Genomic DNA, 26713 nt, shown 5'->3' on the forward strand with positions numbered 1-26713 from the left:
TCTGCCCGCAGCCCGCCCCCGAACCGCCGGGGCTTCCCGCAACCCGCCCCCGCCCGCATCCGCTCAGCGCCGCTTCCCCGGGGCATCCCTCCGGAGCAACACCTGGAGCAACACCCTGGAGCAACACATAGAGCATCCCCGTGGGGCATCCCCCTGGAGCAACACCTAGGGCATCCTCCTGGAGCATCCCCCTGGAGCAATCCCCGGGGCATCCCCTGAGGGCATCCCCCTGGAGCATTCCTCCGCGGGTCCTATCGCTCATCACCATCCCCTCCCGGACCTGCATCCTGCCCGCCCACTCCACACCAAGACAAAAGCACCAAATTCCCAACACCCCAGGGACGTCGGGGATGGTGGTGACAAAGGGCAGGGGACTGGCAGCACTGCCCTGGGGAGCCCTGGGTGAGGGTGGGGCTAGGAAGGAAACTACGCGAATGACGACAGGCCAAGGGAAATATAATCAACAGCAGCACTGCTGCCACGTAACACTTGTTCTTGGCTGCATCTCCCAACACATTCTTTTGGCAGCATCTCCAGGTGCCTGACAAGGGAGCAAAGGGCTGCACCTGCGTTCCAGGCAGGGAAACTGAGGCAGGATTGGGTAAGGTGACGTGCTTACCTGATGTCTCTGCAGCAGAAACATGGTCCCACACATTTCTTCATGAGTTTGCCACAGCATGGAAAGGCAAACACCTCCCAGCAATGCCTTCAGTGCCAGGCTGTTTCTGGAGCATGCTGGATCGCACACCTTCCCGGAGTGCTCACCCAGCCACCACTCCCATCTGCGGTGTTCAACATCCCTTGAGTGTGGTATCACTGCAGGAGGTGCAGAGCAATGAGATGGGGAAAGACAAGCTTGGTGGTGGAGCATATTTACATTCCATACGTGTCATTCTGATCAGAAATTACACCTTGGCTACGAGTGTCGCTGACGTAGGGACACCCGTCTCACACCATGGAGTGAAACTTGGTGATGCAACCACATTGTGCCATTGCAAAACAGAAATGGTCTTGGACATGTGGGAAGGGTTTGTCACAGTGCAAAGAATTGTTCTCTAATCACTGAATAAATATGTGGGGAGAACATAAAAGCCATTAATCCAATTCTTTCAACAAGATCTGGAGAGTAAGAACTCACACCTGTGAATGGTCCCTTATGGATCTACAAAATGAGGATCAGGAGCCATCGGTACAAGAGCTAGGAGCTACACATCAGGGACATCATTGCTTGAACACGTGAGCAATTCCAAAGGAACAGGAAAAAAAAATTCTGCCAATGCTTTATTTTGCCTCCTGACTTAAAGGTCATGTTTGAAGGGCCAGATCCTGATGTTCCAGCACAAGCTCAACAACAACACTGGTTACTGCAGACAGTGTTGTAGGTGTACAGCAACTCTAAACTGCATAAACCTTCCCAAAGTTTGTCTACATGCTGAATAGGGCAGTTTTACTCAGCTCATGCAACCAAAAATCTAAGGGGAAGTTGGCTGAGATCAGAAAACTAATCAACAATCTCAGCTGAAAACAGAGAAGGAAGGAAACTTATGCCACTAATGTGTGTTTTCCTTTAATCTAAACCAAGAAAAATATCAGCTTCAGATAATTAGAGAAGTTTAGAACTAAAACAACACAGCCTTTAAAACACTTTTCTTTTAGGTGTGTGATTTCACAAAAAGTGTATCAAATATAGTTCTGTGCATGTTTTGTCAAAGGCTGAGCCAAGAGAGAAAAAACTGTAAATATGCCCAAAAGCAATCTAATAAAGGTGGCTGTTGATTTCGGGAGTAGCAAAGGAAAGCAGCTTGTGTGTGCCTCTGCCAAAATGAAATGTAACAGTGCTCCTTGGATACAATAGGAGAAAGAGATACAAAAATTAAATTCTCATAGCCAACATCCACCCAAAAGAGAAAAGCTTGCCACAACTTAGTGTCAATAAAGAGATAAATTGATTAACTGTTACAAGATTACCCAAATATGGGCTCTGCAAAACATTTAACTTGAGACATTTTCTTGTCTTAGGCATCATGTAGCTGCATTAAGGATGTTGATAAGGCCACAGAATGCTGAATATCAAGTTCTTTGTTACTTCACTGCTAAGAGAAGAAAAGGAGGACACTACTGGGAAGATCCTTGGGATAGGAACTTTACATCATTGGCAGGTTAAGGGGAAGAGAGGAGGAAATGTGAAACTTTGGAAACATCAGTGTCAGGGTATTCTGTGAATGTATCTAATGTAATCTGAAGTCATCAAGAGCCAAGATATGCATTATTATAACAGTAAGTCATTAAGTAAGACTTAAAAATGAGCACTAATTAAATCCCCCTGTAAAACTCATTGTCAAAAAGAAAAAAAAAAGGCATAATTAAAAATACAGCAAACAGAAGCATTTCAGTATAAGAAATTGGAATGTGTATGTCTAAACAATATTTCTTATTAGCTTTCCATACTCAGAAGAAGCCCCTATGCACCTTTTCTTCATGCACACAAATGTTTTTCTTCTGGATTTTATTAAAGATGTCATTATCAATTCCTGTGAGAGAAGAGAAAATACATAATTGAGAACCATAGTTGGCGTTATCAAATCCTACTCATCTTTTGTGTGAATTTCTCATTTTCTCAGAAGGGAAAGAAGACCTGTCTTCTCAGCAAAGAAAAAAAAAAAAAATGCATCTTTTCTTCTTTGCCTGCATTCTCTTACCCTGTATTCTGACTGCTGAAAGGAAAAATGACCTTCTCAGCCTTTACCAAAACCTGGCCAATGCAGATCAATGTTAGGCTGCTGAAAATAATAGGTTTAGCTCCTTTTCTAATTACAGGTTCAGCTGCAACCTTTCAAAGAGGCAGCAAGTGAGGCATTTGTATCTAGCCCAGCCCTCTGCAGAGCCTGTTTGCAGCATCATTTCTTGTGAGGCAGAGACATGAGCACACAGGGGCACAAGGAGAACAAATCACAGAAGAAAAGAGTCATAGAATGGTGTGGGTTGAAAGGAACCTTAAAGCTCACCTAATTCCTTAAAGCTCCTGCCCTGGGCAGGGACAGCTCTCACTGGAACAAGTTGGTCAATGCCCCATCCACTTCAACACTGGCCTTGGGCTCTGCCAGGGATGGGGCAGCCACAGCTTCGCTGGACATGCTGTGCCAGGGCCTCATCACCCTCACAGCAAAGAATTTCTTCTGTATATCTAAGCTTAATTGCCCCCTATGTAGGTTAAAACTCCTTTTCCTGACCTCTCTGGTAGTGTGTCTGGTAACAAGTCTTTGGAGCACAATCAAGTTTAAAGCTGGTCAGTAATTCCTCCTCTTATCTCGCCTACAAGTGGAAGGTGTTCACTGGAAGCACCACCAGAAGCTTTGAAGGTGCCTTTGTCACGATTTTGAGCAATTCTGTTTGCACCCTCCTGCTCACCACCAGCTTTACTGACATGTTTACAGCTCTTGGCTTTGACAGATTGCTTGGGACATTTGTGAGCCTGGGACACAAGCCCTCAGCTACGTGGCTTTTCAAAACCCCAAAGTGAAATCTCCTGCAAGAGTTCAGCGTTATGTTTCATTTCTCTTGGACAAATGGGTCCCAGAGACCTGGTGACCCCAAAATATAGAATTACAAGTCCCTAAGTTGCAGCCCATTTTCCTTGCAGCCCAGCACCTGGTTTACAGGCAGAACTTGGAGCAGGACCAAGGGTGTGCTTGCTCCCAGGTCTTTGAGTGTTAAGCCATTCCCAGAACACAAACTAAGCCAAATGCAAGGTTTAAGCCATTTTGTGCAATTGCACAAATAAATGCACTCAAGGCTTTAGAAGACTTAAGCATGTCAGTAAGTCTGGGATTATTAAATGAATAATGATAATTAGTTATGGCTTGACTACTCTCTTTCAGCTCCAACAGGTTACCTTGAAAACCCACATATTTTCTGTCTCACTTAACGTCATTATGATTCACCTCTCCAGTTAAACATGTGATACATTCTTTAGGGATGTATTCTCTGCTCTGAAATGTCACTGACCATTTTTTTGTCTCAAGAAATGCCACATGGGCAAACTTGAGCTTAAACTTCAAATAAATGAAACCATCTCAGCCTCAAGCTTCCTCTTCTCTCTTGTTTAATTCCATGCACGTGTTTGTGTGCAGCTTCACCATTTGAACAGCACTGACAACATTTCCATCAGCTGTACAAGGAGAGAAAGAACAAAGATGTGAGACAATTGTTTCAACCACTCAGGATTCATTATTAGCTTTTAAATGCCATTTAAACAGGCTGTATTTTGTGACAGAACTTATAATTCAGACTCTATGCAGTCATTTTCCTGACAATCCATTGAGGAGCAATGCTGGGGACTGTTTCTTGTGCAAACAATGAGCTTTCAGAACATTTGAAAATTCAGCTTCTGATTCATCCCAAGAGTAGAGTGGAGCTGCGCAGTGGTTCTGTGGGCTCCTGAGACCAGCTGACAACTTCTAGAACAAAAGTGTAGTCAGGGATTTAAATAAGGAATTGTATCCAGGAATCTCCAAGGAATTTACCAGCATTAATCAATGCATCCTCGTAAATCTCAGAAATATTGTCAGAAAAAAAAGGCTGATGTGAGCAAAGTTTTTCTGGTTTTTTTATGATTGGCTTATGATTAAACAGTGAGAGTCAGGGATAAAATATGAAATTTTGCTCCTTCCAGTAATATCAAAGTGTTTGGTAGGGGAGGAGATGATGAGTGAGTTATTTTGGTTGGAGTTTTCTGCTTGTACTTCTTGAAGATGGAAAACTGGGCCCCAGTGTTTGCAGCTCCCAGCCCCAAACTCTCACCAGAGCTGCAGTGAGACATTTGGTCCTTGGAAGAGGGGAGGCTGGCACCTCACAAGCTGTGGAGAGTCTGAGTAATGCAGATAAGTTATGAACACAGGGCTGGAAAAATAAAAACAAAAATAAACAAAACAAATAAAACCATCAAAAAGTCTTTCAATGTTTTTGTAAAATTTCCCCTAAATATCCTCTCCCCATTTCTTCAAGTACAGAGTTAAAAAAAAAAGCTGATTATTGGTGTACCATTACCCCTGCTTTCTCACAAAGTTATCCTAGATGTTGAATGAATTTTTCAATATTAAGGTTCCTGGATGAGAACAAGTGTTTACCTGTAGGTATGGCCATAGATATACTTAGAGCCTCACCTACTGTTGCTCTCCAAATGTAATCCCATGAGCAAATAGAAAGACTTTGTTTTACAGAACACTGACCTATGGACTCTTTAGTCTTTTAAATTAAATTTAAATTTAATAAATTTCAATTAATTAAAATTCAATTAATAAATAAATAAATTTAAATTTTAAAAATTCAATTTTTTAATCTTTTAAATTCAATTACTATTTAATATTAAAGTTACAGAAATTACCAAAAGTGAGCTGAGAACTATAACTCAGCCTAGCACAGTTTGAGAATGACAGGCTAAAGGTGACAAGCTTGCAAAGCCAGGCCAAGTGTCACACACATCCTTAGAGCCACCAGTAGATAGATCCCTAAGGGTCTTGATGGAATTGTTAAAGCCTATCACACTTCCCATGCCAAGGACAGCTGCACTTGCCAAGGAGGTTCCCAATTCCATCTGCACACTGCCCCCCGTGCCAAACATCATCACACACAGACCTGTCAGCAGGGCTGCAGCTGTGAGATCTCATTAATCCTCTTCTGTCAAAATAAACTGCACTGGCAGAGCCCTGTTAATTAAACTCCTTCACCTTCCTCCCTCGGCTGCTGCAGACATGCCCTAACTACCTCGTTTAGGAGCATCTCCAGTCCTCACATCCCTCTCCTGCTCTGAGCTGCTCCAAGAGGGCTGGAGATGACTAAATCTGTAGGAGGGGTAATAAAACTCACCAAGCAAAGCACAGTTCCTATACTTCAGTGTGATATGATCAGAAATGCTAAAACCCAGCAGTGCCCACAAGCAGGCCCCGTTTGGACACGTGCCAGGTGTGATCAAAGGCTGCTAGCACAGCACAGCCCCTCTCCCTGCTCCCAGCCATTGTTCTCCAGGACAGCAATTCCTAACGGGAGAGGTGCTCTGCAGAGGGGCTGACAGCCTTCAAAGCAGGTCTGTCATCCAGGCAATCTTCAGAACAGCCTGAGAGGAGGGCAGGAAATTGTGTCAGAACAAGGAAACGATAAGAATAACTGCCTATTTTTGTAACTATGAATTTGTTGGTACTGGATCATTCCACTGATCCATCAATTTCCCTGTCCTCTGTCAGGGACCAATATTTGTCAGAACCGAGGGAAATGAAAACCACTCAGAAGGCATAGGGGCAATTTGCACAATGCTGTAAGTTCAGAGAAATTGTCCTCAGCAGCTTCAGGAGTGGTTCTGTTTGTAAATGAAAGCACAATACCCAGGAGCAATTATTCTAGCTGTGTTTTTCCTACTTCGTCAGTCTGCGTGCTCCAGAACATAAACAGGAATACTGAATTACAGTAACTGGTGACTGTCTGTTTCCCAGCAAGGCCAGTGGGCTCTGCTTCTCATTCTCTTTGCTTGTTGTGAACCAGATATGATGATTTCCCAGCCTACCTAGGAAAACCCACCAGTGATGCAAAGCAAAAAAGTTGTCTCTGTGAAAAGGTGAAGATCTGAGGTTATTGTAAAGAGTGTTGGTGGAAGAGACACAGGGTGGAGCGTGAAGTGCTGGGGTAAAGCCTCAGCTGCTATGATTTAAAACAGCCCCTGAGGCTGCTCTAATTTACTTTGGAATCTTTCCTAGTACAAGGTTGAACATTTTACAGAGAGGACATGAAACACAAAAGCCTTTTGCACAGGCAAAACCAAATGAAACAATCCCTAGGCACAAGTGTCTAATCCCTCCTCCTTAAAAGCCCAGGTGTTTTGACGGGGAGTTTAAACCCTTGGATAAGTCAGGCCAGGTGGAAACCCCACCTCTGTGTACACAGCTATGTTCCCTTTCCTCTGGGTTTGACAGAATCCAGCTTGAGTGTAGATAATTAGAAGGGAAAAAAGCACAGAGCAGCCTCTGATATAGCATAAAAATAAAAAATGGGTGAATTTGAGGCGTAGAAGCAAGAGGTAGCACTTAGCTTTGAGAACACTCGTTAAAATTCATCTTCTACATGTCTGGGTTGTTTATGGTGGATCACCTCAGCCACTCAGCCCCGATAAACTACAAGAGCCAGTCTGGAGATTTATGGCACTGCAGCCTGAAAAAAACCCACCTGATTCTTGTCTCAGCAGTTTGAGGCTGATATAAAATATATATGTATAACAAAAGTACTTTGAGCTTGCTTTTTCCCCTGCCTCCCTGATAAACCCAAAAGGTTACTGTTAAGGTTTTTAATATAAACCTAGGGACCAGGTGGGTGAAAGAGCACTAAAAGTTGAATGATGTTTCCAGGTAACAGCCAGAGCTGACAACCAGGTGCTTTATAGATCCAGCTTCAGCAGAGCTGATAAAAGACAGGCAGGCATCAGTAAGTTGGGAATAAAAGCATATTATGCATGTATTTTATGAAGGTTTCAGTACAGAATGACCAAACCCAATTATGTCTGTACATTTACCATCCTCAATACCTAGAGCTAAGATGCAGCAAAAGAAAATAGAGGAGAAAAACAACCTGTTGAGTGTGGGTGTTTTACAGGGTTTTGTAATGCATAAATACATTTGTAATGCATGTATGCATTTTTATGGCATTTCTATAAATCACATGGTGAGATGCTCCAAAATGATGTATTCTTTAAGCATCTTGTTAATTTTCTTTATAAATCTCCAATTGATGCAAATAATTTAGTATTGAGAAAGACTAAGCAGCCAAGTTGGGAGAGACTTTTTTCTTCAAAAATCAGGATTTTTACCACCATTGCAGTGCAGCCTTAGCACCAAAATGTCTTATTTTTTCTAAATCCTGGAGACAACTGATGCAATTCTATTGTTTGTCTAGTTCAGTGGAAACTGGGCTCCAAATCCCCCAAGATTCTGGGGTAAATATTCCCACATGTTAACTTTTAAAATTTTCCTTCACCACAGACAGCATTTCCATGGTGCAAGCTGTGAACTAGCAGCCGGTGAAGGAAGTTGTGACATGCTTCCTCTTACACCAGGGGGAAAACACCAGAGCATTTTACTTTCCTTTGAACCCCCCTGTGCAGTTTTCCAAGCCCCTTTCTGGGCGATGGGAGAGGAGGAGGAGGAGGAAAGGGAGGATTGTCCAGCAGTAACACAAGAGGTTGAGGGCTGACAGGAGGCCAGCAGCTCACACCACTTCTCCTGGCTGGAATCACACTGGCATTCCTGGCAGCCAGCTGCTGCTACAGCCTGCCTCCACCTAGGTTTTATCAAGGACTAAAGAGAGCAATTCTGTGGGATCAAGGAAGAGGGCAACCATTCGCAAATCAAGCCTCTACAGGGAACAAGGAAAGTTCATGAGAGCTTGAACATCTTTTTCACACAGCAAGGCAAAAACTACACTGGTGTATGTCTGCCTGAATTTAGTGCTAGAAAGAGCCAAATGATGCCAGTGAAACATCCACATAAATGCCAATCGGCATGTACTATACTCAATATCCTTGAACTTCGAACAGTATAATTCACCAGGCACCAGCTGGTGAGTGCTTTTATTTGTTTTCCTATGAATATTCCTTTCTAAGAGATGAGACACTCTGTTCTGCTGAAGGCCAAATGTGAAATTATAATTGTGATGATGCCTAAGTGGAGCAAACTGGGAATCCTTCCAGACTCTTATTTTGAAAACATGCAAGTAAATTGTAGAATTAGAGAAGGAACCTTGGAAAGAAAGGGAGTACGTTCTGGGTAAAGGAAACAAATATTTGTTTGATTGTAAAGTACAAGTTCTTCTCCCACCACCAGTAAACACCTTAAAATTTAGTATAGGAAAGGTTTGCAGTCAAAAGCAACGCTAGGTGATAAATCCAGGGGGAAGTTCACAACTTCTACTTGCTATGCCAGATGCCATAAAATGTTCTTGGTACCTTAGGACCAACCTACATCTATTTCCTAGGAGATCACAAGGTATAGAAAACAAAGTCCTGCAGAAAAACATCAGATGAAATCAAGAATATTTTCTCTTCTTTTAGATTCCTTTAGCAGAAGATAGTTTAAACATGAAGGTGGTAACTTTGTAAAAATAAGAGGTGGTCCCTGAAAGCAGACGCTTGTGCCACATTAGAGTAGACTCTAGAGGTCCATGCCAATAATAGTACCAAACCCTCCAAAAATGAGTAATATTTTCTGGTCAGTCCCTGATTTATTTCCCTTGCCCAGCCTGGCTCCCATAACCCCATTTCTCTGCCTGTGGCCAATACTCCAGAATGTTCCATTAACTACAAGGGGAAGACACATTCCAAGACTGATATAATCCTGATGGAAAAACAAAGGTACTCTGACTATAAAAACCTGAATGAGCAGGGATTCAGCATCCAAACACTTACCTTTTCCAGCTGGGAGAGGAGAGAGGACTCAGCTCTGAGCATCCAGGGTGTGGGGTGACTGGGACAAGCAGGAACAGAGAGCTCCACTGCTCTGGGACAGCACAAGGGGAGTTGCTGAAAAACATTACAGTGCTTTTTCATATTGGTGCAGTTGAATTTCATTAATTAGAAGATGCCTTCAAGGTTACCCTTCCACTGCCTCTAATCCTGTACTCAAACACCCAACATGGATCTTCCTGCATCCTTCACCACCTGTTGCTGAAGAATTCACTCTCCAGAGACAAAAAAACTGTCCTAGATTCTTTTATTCTCCCAGAGTTCTCACAAAACTCTTCCCAGATAGCCTGGCCTTTGAGTTCTGCTCTTCTTGGCTCTGGAAACCCTGAGAGTTTCAGTGAGACTCTCCCACTTTGCCTGGTTTTGCTTCACTTGGAAAAACCTAAACTGGTTCCATAAATTTGAGTGGCTATTTTGGCTGACACAAGCTGACAACCAGGTTTGCCTGAACCCTCCTCTGTAGCTGTGAAGGAGGATTTGAACTTCAACAGCCCTTTAAACACTGGTTTAATAGATCTGGCCAGCAGAAGAGGACTCTGCCTCCTCCCCAGCCCCCTTCAGATGCTCCTGCACGTTGCTGCTCACTCAACTCAGCCCACCTGGCATCAGGGCCCTCTGTCAAAGCCTCCAAAGGGTTAACCACTTCCAGCACTGAGATGTGACACGGGTCACCTGGGAACAGAAATGTTTTCCAGTATCTTAGCTGTATGGAGGGGCTCTCACTGGTCACACCATAGGGTTCCTTATGGTTTTTCAGGTCACACCTTCTCAATAGAATTATTGGTCTTGCCCTGGTTCCCAAAGACAGAGCAGATTAACTGGGTCAGATGTGGATTCTTACAAAGCAAATCACTTTCTGCCCAAGGAGAATTTCATTTCTAAAAATTGTTTATTAATATTTGGGTTGAATTTGTCTGCCTAAAGATGGTGCAAGATGAAAATGTTTCCCCTTTTTGGTTCTCAAAGTACAGGAAAAAAACCCACATGAGTGTGGGCTATTGCTTCATTTGCCTTTATGAATATTTCACATGGCTGTATTTTACATACCTTTAAACCTTTGTGAGAAGGAGGAAGAATGCTGAGAAACTCTGATACAACATAAACCTTCTTCAGTCTTACAGACTGGCTCCAATTTGTGGCCTCTCCAAAGAGTAACTGCTCACCATCACCTTTTGTCCTTTTAGAAGAAATAATGAAAACTTACATGGGTATCAAATCTAGTTCCACAGTTTTTACAGAGAAATTAAATTTAGGACTATTTATTTAAATGGTCAAAATGTCACATTTCTGAGGGAGATAAACTTTTTTTAGGAGTCTGAATCTCAAAAAAAAAATAGGAAAATTCAAGAGTAAGGAATGAAGTCTAACCTAAAAGCCAAGGTTAGTACACTGATTTTCAAAATTACAACACTAAAAATGAAGGAAAATGCTGCTTCTTTACAAGTCTATCACTCCTAACAGCTGATATATCAATGATGTACACTGACAATCTTGTTTGTAAGACTGGTAGTTAAATAGAAAATATCTTTAAGAATTTGCCAAATTTCATTACATAAACCCAAAATTATATTTATGAGGACTCAATCAAAACTGGGAAAGTTATTTTTATACCACTAGAAGAATTACAAACATCCTGTACAGTCTCCGACATTCATTTCCTCCAATAGCTGTAGCAAGTCAGAGACTTCAAGGATAAACCTTAAGAGCAAGGAAAACAGTTTCAGGAATAGTGCGTGCCCAGAGTTTAGCTGTGCTTTCAGTAAGACAGATCAACTTTTGAGTCATTCTTTTCCTCCATGCTATTCTTTATTCAGAGCCTGATGTTCCCCATATGATTTAGTAAAGTTATAAAAAAGCATGAAATATTTCTCTCCGGTGTTGACAACGCAAGAAAGACTTGATGGAAGTCTCTTCTTCTCTGCCTGAAATGAGTATTTCCCCTCTCTTCTTTTGCCTCTCTCTGACAGGGAGAAACCACATCATAGCCCTGTTACAGAATATTATTTCCTTCTGATTATAGAAGGCCATAGGTTCTATTGCACTTATAAGTGGATGTGTCAAATACGTTTTCACTGATAACTGTATTTCCATTTTTAAATGGTCACAGCATCTGAACTCTAAAGAAAAGAAGTAGCTGCTATGGTAAAACAACTCAGATTCTCCATTTGCTTTTCTTGCATAGGAATTGCTTTGTACCTGAATTAAATAAGGTTAAAAAGGTTTTTTAGCCTATACTATTTGGCATTACCACATTTCTTCCACTCCCTATACCACTAAACTTCATGCCATAGTACTCAGAGCAGCACCACTCTAACATGAGGGAGCTAAATAGAAACACACCTGGAGCATCTTCCATCATGAGGTTCCAAGGCCATGGGCTGGCTTTTGGCTATCTCTACCAAAGAAGAACCTTCTTTTGCCAAAGAAGGCCATTTCTGCAGCGTTCAGGCAACAGGTGGGCTTTGTCTGCCCTTGTCTCAGCAGCACAGAAACTCCTCCCTTCTGGCTGAACTGCAGGCTTTACCATCAGAGATGGAAGGTCCAGACACCAGAGAGAGCAGGTCTGCTGACAGAAGAGACAAAATGTACAGTGGATGAGCAAAGTGCAGCTGTGCAGCTCTGGTGCTGAATGGACATTAAGTGTCAGCAATAGAAATGGCAAACACAGGAGGAAAAGCAAAGAAATAGTCTTCTGGCTTGTTTGAGACACTAAAGATGATCAGTTGATACTCAGTAGATAGATGTCTTGGAGGAAGAATTGTAGTTTGCAAGAAATCCACATTGAATCTGAAATTCAGAGGGATAACAAATGGGTATACAGAAATATCAAAAGCTTGAGCTAAAAGTGCATTTGAAGCATTATTACTGTTCAGACTCTACAAATGATTCCATATCGTAAAAACTTGGCTTTTGAGACAGTCTCAGTTTACAGCTGCATGATGAGAAGGTGAATAACCTTTAGAAACTTTTGAGAAGAAGAGAAGTAGGAAATGTGGTACCAGGCACTTTCCCTCAGATCATCATCAGGATCACACCTGGGAATCTTTGTACAAATTCCGAGTACAGTGATATTTGGGGTGGGGGAGAGGCCAGAAATTAAATCACAAGGTGACTGAATGAGACAAGGAATTAAGCTCCTGAGAGACCCTGCAGAGCATGTGAAGCACAAACCCTCAGCTCTGAACACCAATTCTCCCCCATCCAGGATTACTGCTCATAAACAGATCCTGGGGACACATGCCAGCCAGGAAATACACTCCTGGTTATGCAAACAGCCAGCAAGAGTTCAGAGAACATGTGCAAGCAGGAATGACACCAAAGAACAGGATCCAGGCACATTCAGGGAAAAAGCCCGACCACAGAATGACTGAGCTGATGGAACTGGGCCCTGGAGAAAGGGAGGTGCAAGGACAGCTCACCCAACCCCTGTCTGCTCCAAAGCTGGCATTGCACTGAGGGGCTGAAAGTCTGACCACCAGCTGAAGAAGGGAAATAAAAGATTTATCATAGAGGTTAAGAGTATGCATAGAAGAGTAAGAAAAACAGTGAGATGCATGATAATGTATCAGGTGAGATCCAGAGTGTTTGTGCCACCTCCTGTAGAGGTGTTTGTACCTTCCCAAGAACAGCAAGAGGCTGGTCAGGGATTCATCAGGCTTGCCTAAGAATGGGGTTGTAAGGATTCTGTTTAATTCCTTTCTCTAAAACCTTCCAGGTTATCCAGGTTATCTTCATGATCAGAGTAGCCCTCCAAAAGCTACTTGCAGTGAAATCACTACAGATTCTGTGCCAGAACATTTAATTAGCAAAGTGTAGTGGAAAATCATAAGGAGTCTGCAGAGGCTGTGCCAGTGTTCCAGCCTTGTGTTCAGCCTTGAACACAGATAAGCATTAATTTTGATCAATACCACCTTAAAGAAATTGTTGTTCTAGACAAGGAGAGAAACCATAGGGATTTATGAAACAGAACATAAAGGTACATTTTGGTTGCCACTATTTTTCTTTTATAATTAATGGTTAGTGATCAAAAGAATAGTTTAAAATTGCAATATGCTCTTTATTGCATCCAGCTGTTGTAAGCTGCAAGATAATTTATCTCTATCTCAGCTGCAGAATCATGGAATTCTTAAGGGTGGAAAAGACCTCTTAAGATCATTGAGTCCAACCACTAACCCACCGTGGAGCTGAAGGTTTTGCTGCAGTCTGGGTAGACAACATTCCATCTGGGCAGGTCAGCTCAGGGGTGACACTGCCAGCCACAGGAGATGGGGCTGCTCAGGCAGGACCTGCCCCCGTGCTGGCTGCACCTGATGCCCAGGTTGTCCTGCAATCCCACTCCAGAGGATCTCTCCATAAAAATCCTTGGCACCCACATCACTCTGACAGCTGTGTGTGCCTCATTTCTGGCATACTTGAGAAGACAAGAGAACAAAAGTATTAAACAGGCTTGCAGGAGTTACAGCCCAAAGTGACAGCCTGTGCTCTGGGGGTACAGCACGTGTGTGACTGCACCTTGAGATACCCCCTCCTACAGGACAGGCATAAACCAGAGGGCTGAATCAGCCTTGCTCTATTTGATGAGTCATTTAAATAAATTGCAGTACATTATTTCCTATTTAAACTAGTAAATTACTCCATCTATAGGAAACGGTGTTAACTGGGGAAGGTATTCAAGTTGTCTCTAATCCATTTACGAGGAAGGCAGAAAAAATTGCTGCAGAGTTCACACACCTGGTGCTGCTTTGCCCTGCTTTCCTGTATGACCACATTCCTTCGAGCAAGTGCTGTCCCACGCTGCTCCCAGAGCCTCATATCTCACTTGGTGATTGCTTAGCAAACAGCTTCTCCTTTAACTGGTGTCCCATACTAATTATGGCTGCAAATAATGAGCAAGCATTTCCCTTCTGCTGAGCTGGGCATGCTACAGACGCAGCCAACATCTTTTTTCCTGGTTGCAAAGAAACTCCTGTCCTAGACAAGCAGAGAAACTATGAAGATTTATGTACCAGGAGGCAAAAACTCATTTTGAACTGGACTATTTTCTTTTATAAGAAATGACTGCTGCCTTTCAGCCCTGTTCTTAGTTGTGGCTCAGGCCATGGGGCAGAAAGTGGGCTTGGAACCAGGGATTGTGATAAAACTTTGCTTTCCAGTCACCTCCCAAGGTATTTCCAGTGTAGTTTTAGGCAAGAAGCATTCAAACACTTGAAGACTTTATCCCAGGAGAATTAGGCTCTTTATAAAGACTCTGCTTTTTAGCTGTCTCTAGAGAAATCCTTAGCCACATAAAGGAAGTTTCCTCTGCCTCCACACGCTTTTGTAGCTTACCTGTAATGGAAGGGTCCTTTCCCTGCTGCTTTTTATTCAGGCTTCAAGGATTGCTTAGGGAATGGTTTCGTGCTGTGTTTGTAGAGCCTAACAGGACCCTGAAGCTGCAGTGACAATGTGACAGGACTGAAGTAAAGCACATATGCTCCAAAGCCAGTCTGATTTCTCCTATGCCTTTAACTCATCCTCAGAGAGAGGCTGAAAATAAGTTTATTCATTTCCTTGAAAAACCATGCAACTCAACCAAAACTCACTGGAAATGTCTAGAAAAGCTTGTGCCACTCTCACCCAGTCCAGTTCCTGCAGGAGCAAAGCACAAAAGGAACCGAGTTCTGCTGGAGGTGAATCCCAGCAGCCTTTCCCTGCAGCAGGATTCAGCTCAAGTGGCACCTGACAGAGCCCCAGGGGCTCATTCCTGGCACTGCTTTAGGACAGGGGAGCCTGTTTGGATTTTGCTGCCGCACTGTGGCTGTGGGGAGCAAAGATCTCAAGGCGAGATGCTGCAACTCAGACAACTCCATGGCTACACAGACTCCAGCCTTTGTAGTTTCTTACACAACTGGCCTATGTCGCTTATTTTCAGGCAAAATTAGATATTATCAAAGAAATAGATTTTTTTTTTCCTTTTTTTTCTTTTTTTTTCTGATGAGAAATTAGAGCCTGAGCATGAGCATCCTGGTGAGAATTAAGCAAAGTATGATATTGGTGGAAGCTCTTGGCATTCCCAAGAAACAGTTTTCAGCAGCCCTCAGGTAAAAGTGGACCCTGAAGGACTGAAAATGGCCACAAAAAAAAAAAAAAAGGTCTTCCCACCACTGTACATTTGCTAAATAAGAGCCCTTGTGGTTTTCCTGTAGCAGTTTCTATTTTGTATCCCCTAAATAGTTCAGTATTTTTGTCATTCAAACACTGATAAACCATCTCCCACCCCCAAGCATAACCATCTCTGGGTTAAACCACATGGAAATTTTAACCAAGCCCAAAAATCAAATCAGTTGAGTGCAAAACAGTGCAGAGACAACATAAAATGAAATATAAAAACTCTCATGCTCCTTCCAAGTGAATATAAACGCTGGTGTGTGGAAAATTCTTCTTTCAAGTCCTATTTTGACTCTGGCATTGAGGCTTGTCCCCCATGAAGCTGAAAGCTCAGTGAAAGCAAACCTCACTCACATATAAGTGCAGGAATCAAAGGGCACCTTCTCCAACCCATCCAACTCCCAGGTCCTGGGGGGCCTGCAGGAGCTGAACTGGAATGCAGAAAATTGCAGGCAAAGAGGGCAGACAATGTGAGAGCTTCCAAGGGCAGCTGCTTCCATTTGACTCCTGAACTTTTGTTTCTACTCTAATAGCAAATCAAACCTGTTTTTTATAAGCAGCCAGAGCATCCTCCAGCTTTGTCAAGCGCCCCAAAAGTTGTGCAATGAGAGTGTGGATAAGATGCTGTTCCAAAACCCCCAAATGCAGGGCCTTTATAAGTTGCACCCCCATCCTTCCCATGATTTAGAACAGCCTGAAATGTGCTTTAAATTACACCCTGAAATCCTTTAAATGGCTGTGGCACTCCCTGATTTAATCCTGCCAGTGAAACACCATTTTAAGACAATGCCCATTGCAAGGTCTGATCACTCAAGTATTCATCCATATATTTTTTTTTCTTTGTTAACTGGTCTAGAAGAGCTGAGATTGTCCCTTTGTGACTGTCCCAGGACACATAAGCACATCCCCTTGCAGACATTCAAATTACCTCTAAGATGGAACTGAGAAAGTTGTGTCTTAAAGCAATCTGGTCCCATTAGTGCTCACAGCTTGCTGGCAGTTTATCATTTCTCCTGAAAACTAATAAGACTGTTCCTGTCAAAACAATGGTTTGCATGCAATCTGCAAGAAAATTTTAGGAAGAAAGAAGGAAAAATTAAGATAATAATTTGCAGAGACCTTCTAAGACTTAAAGCAGCAGTTCTATGCATCCTCTCCCACCTGGCCAATGTTAAAACATGAAAAGTGATGGGTCTGAAATACTTCAGAATGTAAAGTGCTTGATCATAACTTTTTTTAGGTTAAATGTTGGCTCAAATTCAAAATGGAGGCAGTATGCCAGCTACTGCTGAGTTTTTATACTGCGTTTTTCAGAGGAAAACTTTCCCTTTTGTAGAAAACCAATGCCTGCAACTTCACTATGAACTTGCATCCTACAGCAATGTCAGAATATCTGCAATTATATATCCAGTAAAATTCTCTAAACAAAGAGACACCTCAGTCCAGTAATGTGAGGGCAATTCTTTTTACATCCTGTCATCTCAAAAAAATACATGAAGCCCATCATAATGTCTATGAATGCTTTCTACTGATAAATATTCTGTATTAATTTGAATCATTTTGATAAATATATGACAGTGAACACAAGTAGCAATATCCCCCAGCACAAAATCAGGTGCTGAAATGCAGAAAAGTTGATTTATGTATGTGCAAGACAGAGAAAACAACCCTCAAATGTGGCCACTTATTGACCAGTGAGGGGAAAAAAAAATCCATTTCCACTACAAGGAAACATTAGCTATACTAGTAATCAGCATTAGCTATACTAGTAATGGCTGAAGATGGAGAATTTCTTTACAATATTTCCCCAATTAAGAGAAAGAAATCTCTGGGAGATCTGTCCAGCAGGATTACAGGACTCACTTGGTAAAACAAAATTACTTCATTGATCCCCACAGACATCCTCCTTCCTTTTAAAGTCCACGTGAGAGGGAGGCACAAAGGCTGCAAAACTGAAGCCTAGATGTAGCTGAAAAACAGACTAGAAGGCTTGATTACATTTTCCATCAAGTTACCCTGGTTTATTGCATTGCAGCCCTGGAGAATTTGATTAGCAATTTCTCCTCTTCATTCATCCTCATGTCATCTGGATTTCAAACCTCTGATCCGTATCTGCAAACATGCTAATACAGATCCCAGCTAGGTCTTGTCACTACCCACTCCTGACATACCAGAATTGAAGTGTCAGAAGCTCCACTTTATTTGTGGTTAACTGGTGCAAGTCCCCCATGGGCAGAAATAAGGGAAGCCCAGGGCAAACTTGGACTGAAGTCAAAGCAAGGTGCATGAAGCAAGTTTGCATTTTTTTAATGTGGTGTTTACACTGAATGATGTATTACCTCTGAAAAAGGGAAGATTTAAAAGCAATTTGGTGACTTGGCTTTGACACATGTCCTGTCTTTAGGCTGGTGCAGTGCACATGGGCACCATCAAGACTCTAACAAATACCAAAATGTGCTTCCCAGCAGCAAGGAAGATAAAGAGACCAGTCCCCTAGCAGCACACAGCATCCCAGAGCAGACACTGTGATGGAGGCAGTGAAAAACGCAAATTTAAAGTGCAAATCTGAAGCATAAAAACAGCTCTGCTGGGCTATCTGCAGTGCTGACTGCAAAAGCTGAGGAACATCACCAACTAATGTAGTTATCACAGCTCATCTTTGCTTGCCACACATCCCTTTTACGAGATACAAAAAGGAAAATCTTCCCTACATCCTCTGTCACATGGATTTCTTTTTGTCCCCCTTTTTTCAGGCCATTTCAGACATTTGCACAAACTAAAGCTTCCATTGCTCTGAAAGCTTTCCAGCAGTGTCTTTACAACCCCTCTCAGCAGTATTACTGGTATTGCTCTGCACCATAGACAAACCCTCTCCTTCAAGACCACATGGATTTAAAGGTTTATCCTGTGAGGTTACAGAACAAGCTCCACCTGCAGTCCCCCCTGGAGCAGACAGAATTACAGCAGGACAAAGGGAGGTGTGGGAAGCCCGGGGGGCTCCCAGCTATCCAAAACTCCTGGAGGAACCGTGAGCAGAGCGGTTCTGCAGGTGCTTGGCTGCAGGGAGCATTGGCAAAGCCCAAAAACTCCTCCAGGATGGGTGGGTCGGGTTTTTTTTTTACTTTCTGCGAAGAGCAGCAGCATCTGCCCGGGAGAGGAGCTGCAGGGCTCCAGCGAGCTCTGTGCCAGCAGATGGCACCGGGAAACCATAAATCCATAACCTGCAGGATCGCAGCTGCCCCAGCCCTGCAGCGAGCCTGACAGCGATGGATAAATACACCCCTAAGGGCAATAATTCTGCACTAACCCCAGCGCAGGGCTGCTTCTGCTGCAGCTCCATTTATTTACTTCCTACCCTCACTGTGGGTAAGCTGATCATAGCTATGTTCAGAGAGGGGAGAAAGGAAGGGGGAATTAGGTGGGCTGCCTGTTGATGCATAGAAAAAGTGGCAAATATTCTCCTCAGCCAAGCCAGTCACTTGTCTCAGCTGCAGGAAACACGATGTGAATTTGGGCTCAGCATACCTGCATATACAGGCAGGTGGGGAGACTGCTAAATATTGTGGTTGAATTTTAATTCAGTTGTTTTTCTTTATTTGCGCTGTATCTAGGCACTTCTTTGTGAAAATTCCTTTTCTGTTTATCGTGTCAAGGAGCACCTGAAACGCAGCTCACATTTCCACAACCTTCTCAGAAAAACAACACCAGCTACTGACAGAAGGTGAGAGGGAATCACTTGGCTGCGTACAACAAATATTTTGTTTCTAACTTTGTCCCGCAGCAAGAGGCCAGCATAGTTTGTCCAACAAAATCCCTAAAAACTGTTCCCAGCATTGCTTCAGAGGCTGGGGTGTGGGAAAATGCTGCCTTGGTGGCAGCAAAGGGAAACACTGGGGAACAGAAGAGGGCAGTTGAGATTGTAGGGCTAAACCTTGGCCACGAGAAACTGTATTTACAATATCCCTGAATTTCTGGATTTTATCCATTCCAGGTACTGCTCTGTAGTCTTCATCTCCAAATCATATAAAGTTTCCTCCAAATCTAAGGCCTTTTCCTCATGTTACTGTTTCCTTCTATAGATTATTCAGAGGGTTTCCAGTTTTAAGAACAGCAATATTTACATTTGCTGCTGCATACCTCCTTCCAGAGCCATGTCTTGGGGCTTTTAGGAGTGTGCCTGAGCAAACATGACTCTTTATATAGACTTCAAGAAGAGGTAACTCGAGTAAACACTGTGTGACTTAAAACCTTGAAAGCTAATATTTGGCAAGCTCTTGTGTTCACAACTTTGGAAAGGCCCACCTCTGGAAATAAAGCAAGAATATCTTCTTAGGAAAGGAAAAAAAAAAAAAAAAAAAAAAAAGAAAGAAAAAGAAAGAAAGAAATAAATAAAGAAAAGAAAAAATGAAAAAAGACATAAGAGTGGCAAATCCACACCCAGGACTAACACTGGAATTCCTGACTTCACACATTATGCTGGGAACAACCATACCCAGATGCTGCCTTTATAGAGCCAGGTTTTGCAGATGCAGACCCCCAGGAAAACACCTTCAAGAGGAGTCTTTGTACCTGCCTGACCTGTATGGGCAAGTTGCCCCAAGGCTTGTGAGAAAGCTGAATATCCACACAGCAAAAGTGGGAGGAGTGGAAGCAGCCAGGGACCGATTAACAAAACAAAATGAAACAAACAACCAAATAAACCAAACAACCTTTACACCAAAAGAACCTAAAACTGGGCATTTGACTTGGTGGAGAAGTAGCTGGGAATATACTGTGAGCTGTAAAGAGTTCCCCAGCCCTAACAACTTCGCTCCCAATAAGTTAATTGAGGTCTCTCACAGCTTTAGCAGATACTCTAAGAGAGGCTACATCTCTAAGGCACAACTGAGCTATTTTGCAAACTCATATGATTTCACTGCACTTCATGTTAGCCCACTACTGCAGCAAAGCTCTCAGTTCCATATTTTAGGAATAAGGAGGGAGGGTCCCACATGAGCAATGCTCAAATTTTTCTTTCCTCTTCCTAAATAATTCAAAGACCAGCATCATCTCCCATGTTTCAACATGAAAATGAAGGCACAGAGCAGGGGATGGGCTGTGCCAAGCAGGATGACCAACAATTTGATTAGCAGATCTTTCCAGATTTCCTTAGCTGCACATTGGCTTGGCCCCACAGTAACTCTGAGAAGAAACAAAGCCCAGTTACCATTCTTCTGCCACTGCTTCCAAACTCCTCAGCAGAAAAGGAACACAAAGATCATTTTCCTGGGAGGTTACTGATAGCAGGCTAGAAATAACACAGTAAACACAATTCCCTTGAGCTATCTGGCTCAATGTACAAACCAAAGGGGTCAGTTCACAAAACAGCTGCACTCAGCTCTGTAGAGGTCTAGGGATTAATTTCTCACACATTCTGGACTGGATATTTATCTGATTTTTTTCCTGCTCTTCAAGAGCACAGTTCCAGCTTTCCCAGTGTCTGTTTAGGAGCTGCTCTCAGGTTGCAGGTGGTCCTTGCTGCAGTGAATGACACTTCATGGGGACACTGTGAGCTGCCACAGCAGAGAGCACAGAGCATGCTGCTGAGGTCTGTACCAGGGCAACACAAACTATTGCAATGCCACGTCTTTGACAGGCTCTCCAGGGACCTTCACAGATGTTTTGGAAGCTATTTTGCAGCAACAGCTTCATTAGAAGAACTCAGCAGGAACTCTGTGCTCCCTTCTCCTTGCAACCACCCCCTGCCACATTATAACAATGGCAAGTCTTAATTTTCTTTGTTGAGTCTGTGACAGGAAGAGATGAAGAGATGATCATATGGAAGCACTGCTAAGAATCCCATGTGTAGGTAGTTGTTTGCAGCACTCGCTGTCACTCCCCAGAGCCACCAGCTTTGGAAAGTGAGAAGTGATGTCCCACATCACAAACAACCCCAAACCATTTTTATTTGAGCACTGGAAATAATGGTAGCACAGCCCTGTTCACGAGCACAGGCTTTAATCCTTTTCAACATGCAATAAGGAAGCACAGCAGCAATGAGAAAAAAAAAATATCTATGCATGCAGGTTTTGGTTAAACACAAAAAGGTCCTGGCATCTCTCCAGCCCAAATTGCTCTTTCCTTTGATGCTGGATTCCATCTACCTCATGTAATGGCCCATTGGTTTGGCTGTCAGCAAGAACTGGACCTGAGGCACATACCTCTGGAGGTAGCTGACTAATCCAATTAAGTGGAAGCAACAGAAAGTTGAGACCCCTATTGTATTCTGGACATGAGCAGGAAAGAGGCATAAACAGGGGATTTTTATTTACCAAAAAGAGTTAACTCAAGAGTTTAATTTGGGAAACTTGCCACAGACAATCATGGAAATGATTTTACTATTATAATTAATAACTTTCCTTCAGCTTATCTCCACATGTTTTCATGGTAGCTGGTATCACTGCTTTGATTTTACAGGAAATCAAAGACAGATGAAATATCCTCTCCAAATTTCTTCTTCCTTCCAGGCCAGTAGGAGAGCCTGGAACAAAACATGGATCTCAAGAAATACCTGAAAGTTTAGATCCTGCCAGGCTAACCTTCTAATCCAAGTTTGTGTTCGGACAAGCTCTTCAGAAGCTGTTAAATAAGCCCAGATAAATTCCGAATTACATCACTTATCCATACTTGTTCTGATGCAATTCCTTTTTGCAGATGAATTTGGTATCCCTTTTCCTCCCCATCTTTCCTTCTGCAATCAGTGCAAAGCCACCACGTGGTGCCTGTTTCATGGTGAGCTGGATTTTCTTAGCTGGCCCCACTCCTCCAGTAAGCAAGAGCAGCCCAGCTCCAAGTGTGCTCAGGAGCTCAGGTTTGTATAATCATGGAATGGTTTGGATTGGAATGGACCTTAAATCTCATTCCATCCCCCTGCCATGGGCAGGGACAGCTTCTGTCTGTAGGACAACGACTGCTAAGAGCAGTGGTTGGCTCTGAAAACACAATAGAGGACAATAGAAGTATCTACTTATTTTTTGATGTATTTTTTTACATTTTAGTTGGATGCAAGCTGTCATTGATACACTTGGATTTTTGCCTGCCGACTCCTTCTGGCAGCTCTAGGTCCAGTTTCCCTCCTCCTCCAGGCACTGGAAAGGATTACAGGGACTGGTTGAACACCAGAGCAAGATGCATTGCTGGGCAGGTACCCAAGCAGTGTCTCAACACCAACTGCAGTGGTTGCTGACCTCTCCACTGCATCCTAATGGAAAATGCTGGAAGCACCAGGAAACACCAAATCAGGCCTTGAACTGCCACATTTTTCTGAAGAGTTCTTTACAGGTCAAAAGAAAACCAGCGTCCTGAATTCCCACACAACCTCACTGCCCACTTGGGGGCAACAGGATTTGAAGAAACAGCTAGTTCACCTCAAACATAATCACAGCTGCCTCTGTCACAGCCTACCCCAAACACTCCCACGTTAGAGTTCACTGTCACCAGCTTTTCAACAAGCTGAACTACTTTTACCTCCCACAAAAGACACCCCAGCAGCTTTGGGGCCTGACAATTCACACTCTACAGGATAACTAGTACAGCTCCTGTGTGTTTGTAGGCTTGTTAAAAGACTTATCTTGAACTTGAATGAAGCTTCACCACAGGAAAAATAAAACTTTATATCAGCAAAAGCTTCATATCAGATCAATAAAAGCCTGAACAGGAAGTCCCTTTCAATAGGGACTTTTGATAAGTAACAAAAGTTCACATAAATCAATCAGCATCTTTATGCCCACACACTTCTGATTCTGCCAGGAGAATCCACAGCCATCACTGCAAATATTGGGCTTGAACAATCTGCTCCAAAGGATGGGGAGATAAGCAGCAACCACAAAAATCTACTGACACACAAACAGGTAATCTGAGAATTAAACTGCCAGCTGCGTCTGAAAACCAAATTTTACATTTTCCCCATGACCTACATTTTGACATTAACCCCAGAAATTTTAGGAGGAATCTTCCAGAGTGTTTCTGCAAAAATTCTGTAACTGATTATTCAATCATCCTTGGCTATAATCCTGACATTTCTGTTCAGAGTTTATGCACACGTAGAAGAGCTGCACACAGGACAAAATTAAATTTCAAATTTTGGTCTCTGGGATGAAAGATTTTTAGGAGGAATATGGCAAGATTTTCATACCACGAGCCTTTGTCTCAATATTTATAGCAGAAAAACTGGGCTTAGGGCTGGGAATAGCTGATGAATTTTCTGTGGACTTGTCCTGCACTCCTCCTGCACCTGTTCCTCCCAACAGCTACATTATTTGCCTCAAAACAATTAAAAATATAAGCCTTAGTTTGAGCAAAATATTTTCTGTGGAATTTCTGGGGTCTAGGCAATCATCCCTTAATAGAAACTCTTCCAGCATGTAGGGAATGTTTGATATTTCTGCATGAGGAGCAGGGGGCACCTGCATGGGGGCACAGGACACCTGACTTTGCAGAAATGTTCAAATTTCCCTGAAAAATTATACTGGAAGTCCCAGACATATCTCTGAGCTCACTTTTCACACTCAAAATCCATTCTCTCCAGCTCCCTGAGAATGACTTGGCTTCTGGGTTGGGATTACCCTGTCTGACCAAAATTTTGTTCAGTCTGTTTTGGGGATATTGCTCATTAAAGAATTTGTTTAGAGAGATGGGAGAGAATCTCCCTTTCCTTTGTTTTTGAATGGATCCAACACAACATAACCCCAAGCTCTTTTCTGTGGCTGAAACCAGCCAGCACAGGTAGCCAAGATGTGCTGGCAGGCAGCAGATCACCACTCAGTAAATACACATTACTCACCTCACAGCAGCCAAGCAAACCCAACTCTTCATTTCACCTTCCAAGCACTAATTAATGGCAACAGCGTGAAAATGTAATCTATGATCCCTCCATGAGCTGTCAAGTGTTTAGAGAGGGGAAAAAGGAAAGTTTTAACAGAGCTGGGCAAAGGCAGCTTCCACTCCACACCCAAATTTCTGCTCTGCCTCACAAAAATCTGCTTTTATTTCATTTTTATCATCACAGCATGTTTACACCGGAAATGCCTTGGTGGGAAGTAAAGGACAGAGGCAGTGCAATAGGAATGGGTTCTGAAACTTTCATATTTCATAAATCCCCTCCTTTGGATGAGCCATCTCAGTGCCTTTGTTTCTTCTCCCTGCACAGCCTGAAGGGGGAAAAGTCATTGAAAATTCAAGAGAGGAGGAAAAAGTAGTTTTGGCCTTGCCTTTCCCACAAGCAGCTGTGCCAATGCACCCTTGCCTGGTCCAATTCTCAGCAGACAGGGATTTGCAGCAGACAAATCTCCTCTACTCTGGCACTTCATTGGCAGCCTCATCAGGACTCACAGCCCAAAGGCCGGAACAAGCCATCCCAATTAAACCACTGTCACCCCTGGAGAGATTTCTTCCTTTGAAGGGAGAAAATAAGCTCCAATTCCATTGGCAGCAAAGCTGCCATCTTTGCCACAGATAAACAGCCAGCCTTTTACTCTGCAGGTGCCAGCTTTGCCCCTACTCACTCAAAATTCAGCTTTTTTTCCTCTTGTTCTGTCATCACAACTCAGTGCCAGTAGCACTTTATCTCATCCCATTTTATGGGTCACATGTGCAGCATTGTTTTGTTCAAATTATGAAGGCAGAAACACCACCTGCCACTGGTTTGTGGGTTGTTAATCTGCCTTATCTGTGTTCAGGTAATCCATGTGCCATTTTCTAAGCACCAAAATTCCATTACTTCTATTTGTTTTAACCAGAACTCCATATCCTGAATTCTTGTGATTATGAGAACCCTGGGTTTGATTTAAAATAGCAGTAGAATCATCAATTCACAGAAATTACTTTCAGTCAAGTGAATGACCCTGTGCTAAAATCAAAAATAATTTGAGGCAAGAGTCAAAAGGAAGAAATAGGGGGAAAAAACCCAGCACCACCAGAATAATATGTAGTCCAGACCACGAGGGCAATAATGAAATCCAGATACAAGGTATTTCAGCCTAAGGTTAATTCCCAGTGAAGTTTCCAAATTACATTTGCCTTACATTCATATCAGCACAACTCCTCTGAGGGTTGGAATTGTATCACTGAAGGCCACAGGATCAGGCCCTGAAGGAAAAATAAATAGTATTTAACTGTTCAGAATTCCATTTTTTTCCCTCTGCCGGGATTTCCTGTGGCTTTTATCTGGAATTGGTGCAATATACCCTGATTTCCAGAAGTGTGCACTGGACACCCAATACATGCATTTCCTTTAAGGATTTGGTAATATCTTGCCTAGAGGATTTGGGGTCAAACCCCTTTCCAGCAGGAGTGTCCCCTCTCCATCCTCCCACATTCCCTCTGCACTTCCCTAAATGTGCCTGCAGCATTTTCAGACACCTTTGCAGGAACCTATCCTCCAGGTGAGCACATTTCCAAAAAGGAACAAAGACACATTTACCCAAGCAAAAGAAATATTTGAAAGTTCAGATGATTAAATACAGCCTGCTGTTCTTTTTACCTCTGTGGTCTCTGCTAAGTACCATAAATCCTGGTTTCCCTTTGAGACAAATTGTCACATTATAGCCCTGCTAGACAGGCATATACACATTCCTTGCTATAAAGAGGAGAGAAATCCATGCCAGATTAGGACATATGGAATCTCTGTTTATGGATAAATCATTTTTAAACCTCCTCTCTTTCCCCCCCTCCATGAGTCATGTGTGAATTGCTTAAAGTGTCCTGTCAACAATAGTTTATTTACATATAGAACTAATTAGCATTATTATGGCAGATTGGAGAAGCAGGATTGGAGCTGGGAGACATCATCAAATGAGTGATGCCATTTTAGGAGGGTTGGGGAATGGAGGTTTGCAGCTTTCTAGCCCAGAATTTCATAAATTGGCCACCTTCCAAGGATGTCAAGATGAAACTAATTTTTAACATTTCTTCCATTACTGATAATATTCCTTCACAATTAAAAGCCTGAGTCCTAATTTGTATTATCCTGAATTTTTTTTGTAATATGCATTTCATAGTAGAGCTTGGTCAGCTTCTTTTGCTTGTAGC

The 26713-nt window shown here is 42.8% G+C and overlaps 1 protein-coding gene across 2 annotated transcripts in view; it reads right to left on the minus strand.

Annotated features, from left to right (window-relative positions):
* Window positions 1–1991: 1991 nt before the first annotated feature.
* LOC148183015 (uncharacterized) overlaps window positions 1992–26713 on the minus strand; it is a 29018-nt gene continuing 4296 nt past the window's right edge. Inside the window, exons 2-7 of one of the 2 annotated variants that reach the window (XM_088063299.1) lie at window positions 11840–12062; window positions 10547–10676; window positions 9443–9556; window positions 4801–4899; window positions 4006–4168; window positions 1992–2531 (exon numbers count right to left, since the gene is read on the minus strand). In XM_088063299.1, the coding sequence (XP_087919425.1) occupies window positions 4133–4168; window positions 4801–4899; window positions 9443–9556; window positions 10547–10676; window positions 11840–11874 (414 nt within the window). In that variant the 5' untranslated portion in view covers window positions 11875–12062 and the 3' untranslated portion in view covers window positions 1992–2531; window positions 4006–4132. Of the gene's footprint in view, window positions 2532–3005; window positions 4169–4800; window positions 4900–9442; window positions 9557–10546; window positions 10677–11839; window positions 12063–26713 lie in introns of both variants that reach the window. The other variant, XM_088063298.1, reaches the window with a different exon arrangement.

The sequence above is a fragment of the Pseudopodoces humilis genome, chromosome 16, assembly GCF_049639895.1.
Source record: "Pseudopodoces humilis isolate 2021_Gansu_Grassland_sample_001 chromosome 16, ASM4963989v1, whole genome shotgun sequence".
Lineage (NCBI taxonomy): Eukaryota > Metazoa > Chordata > Aves > Passeriformes > Paridae > Pseudopodoces > Pseudopodoces humilis.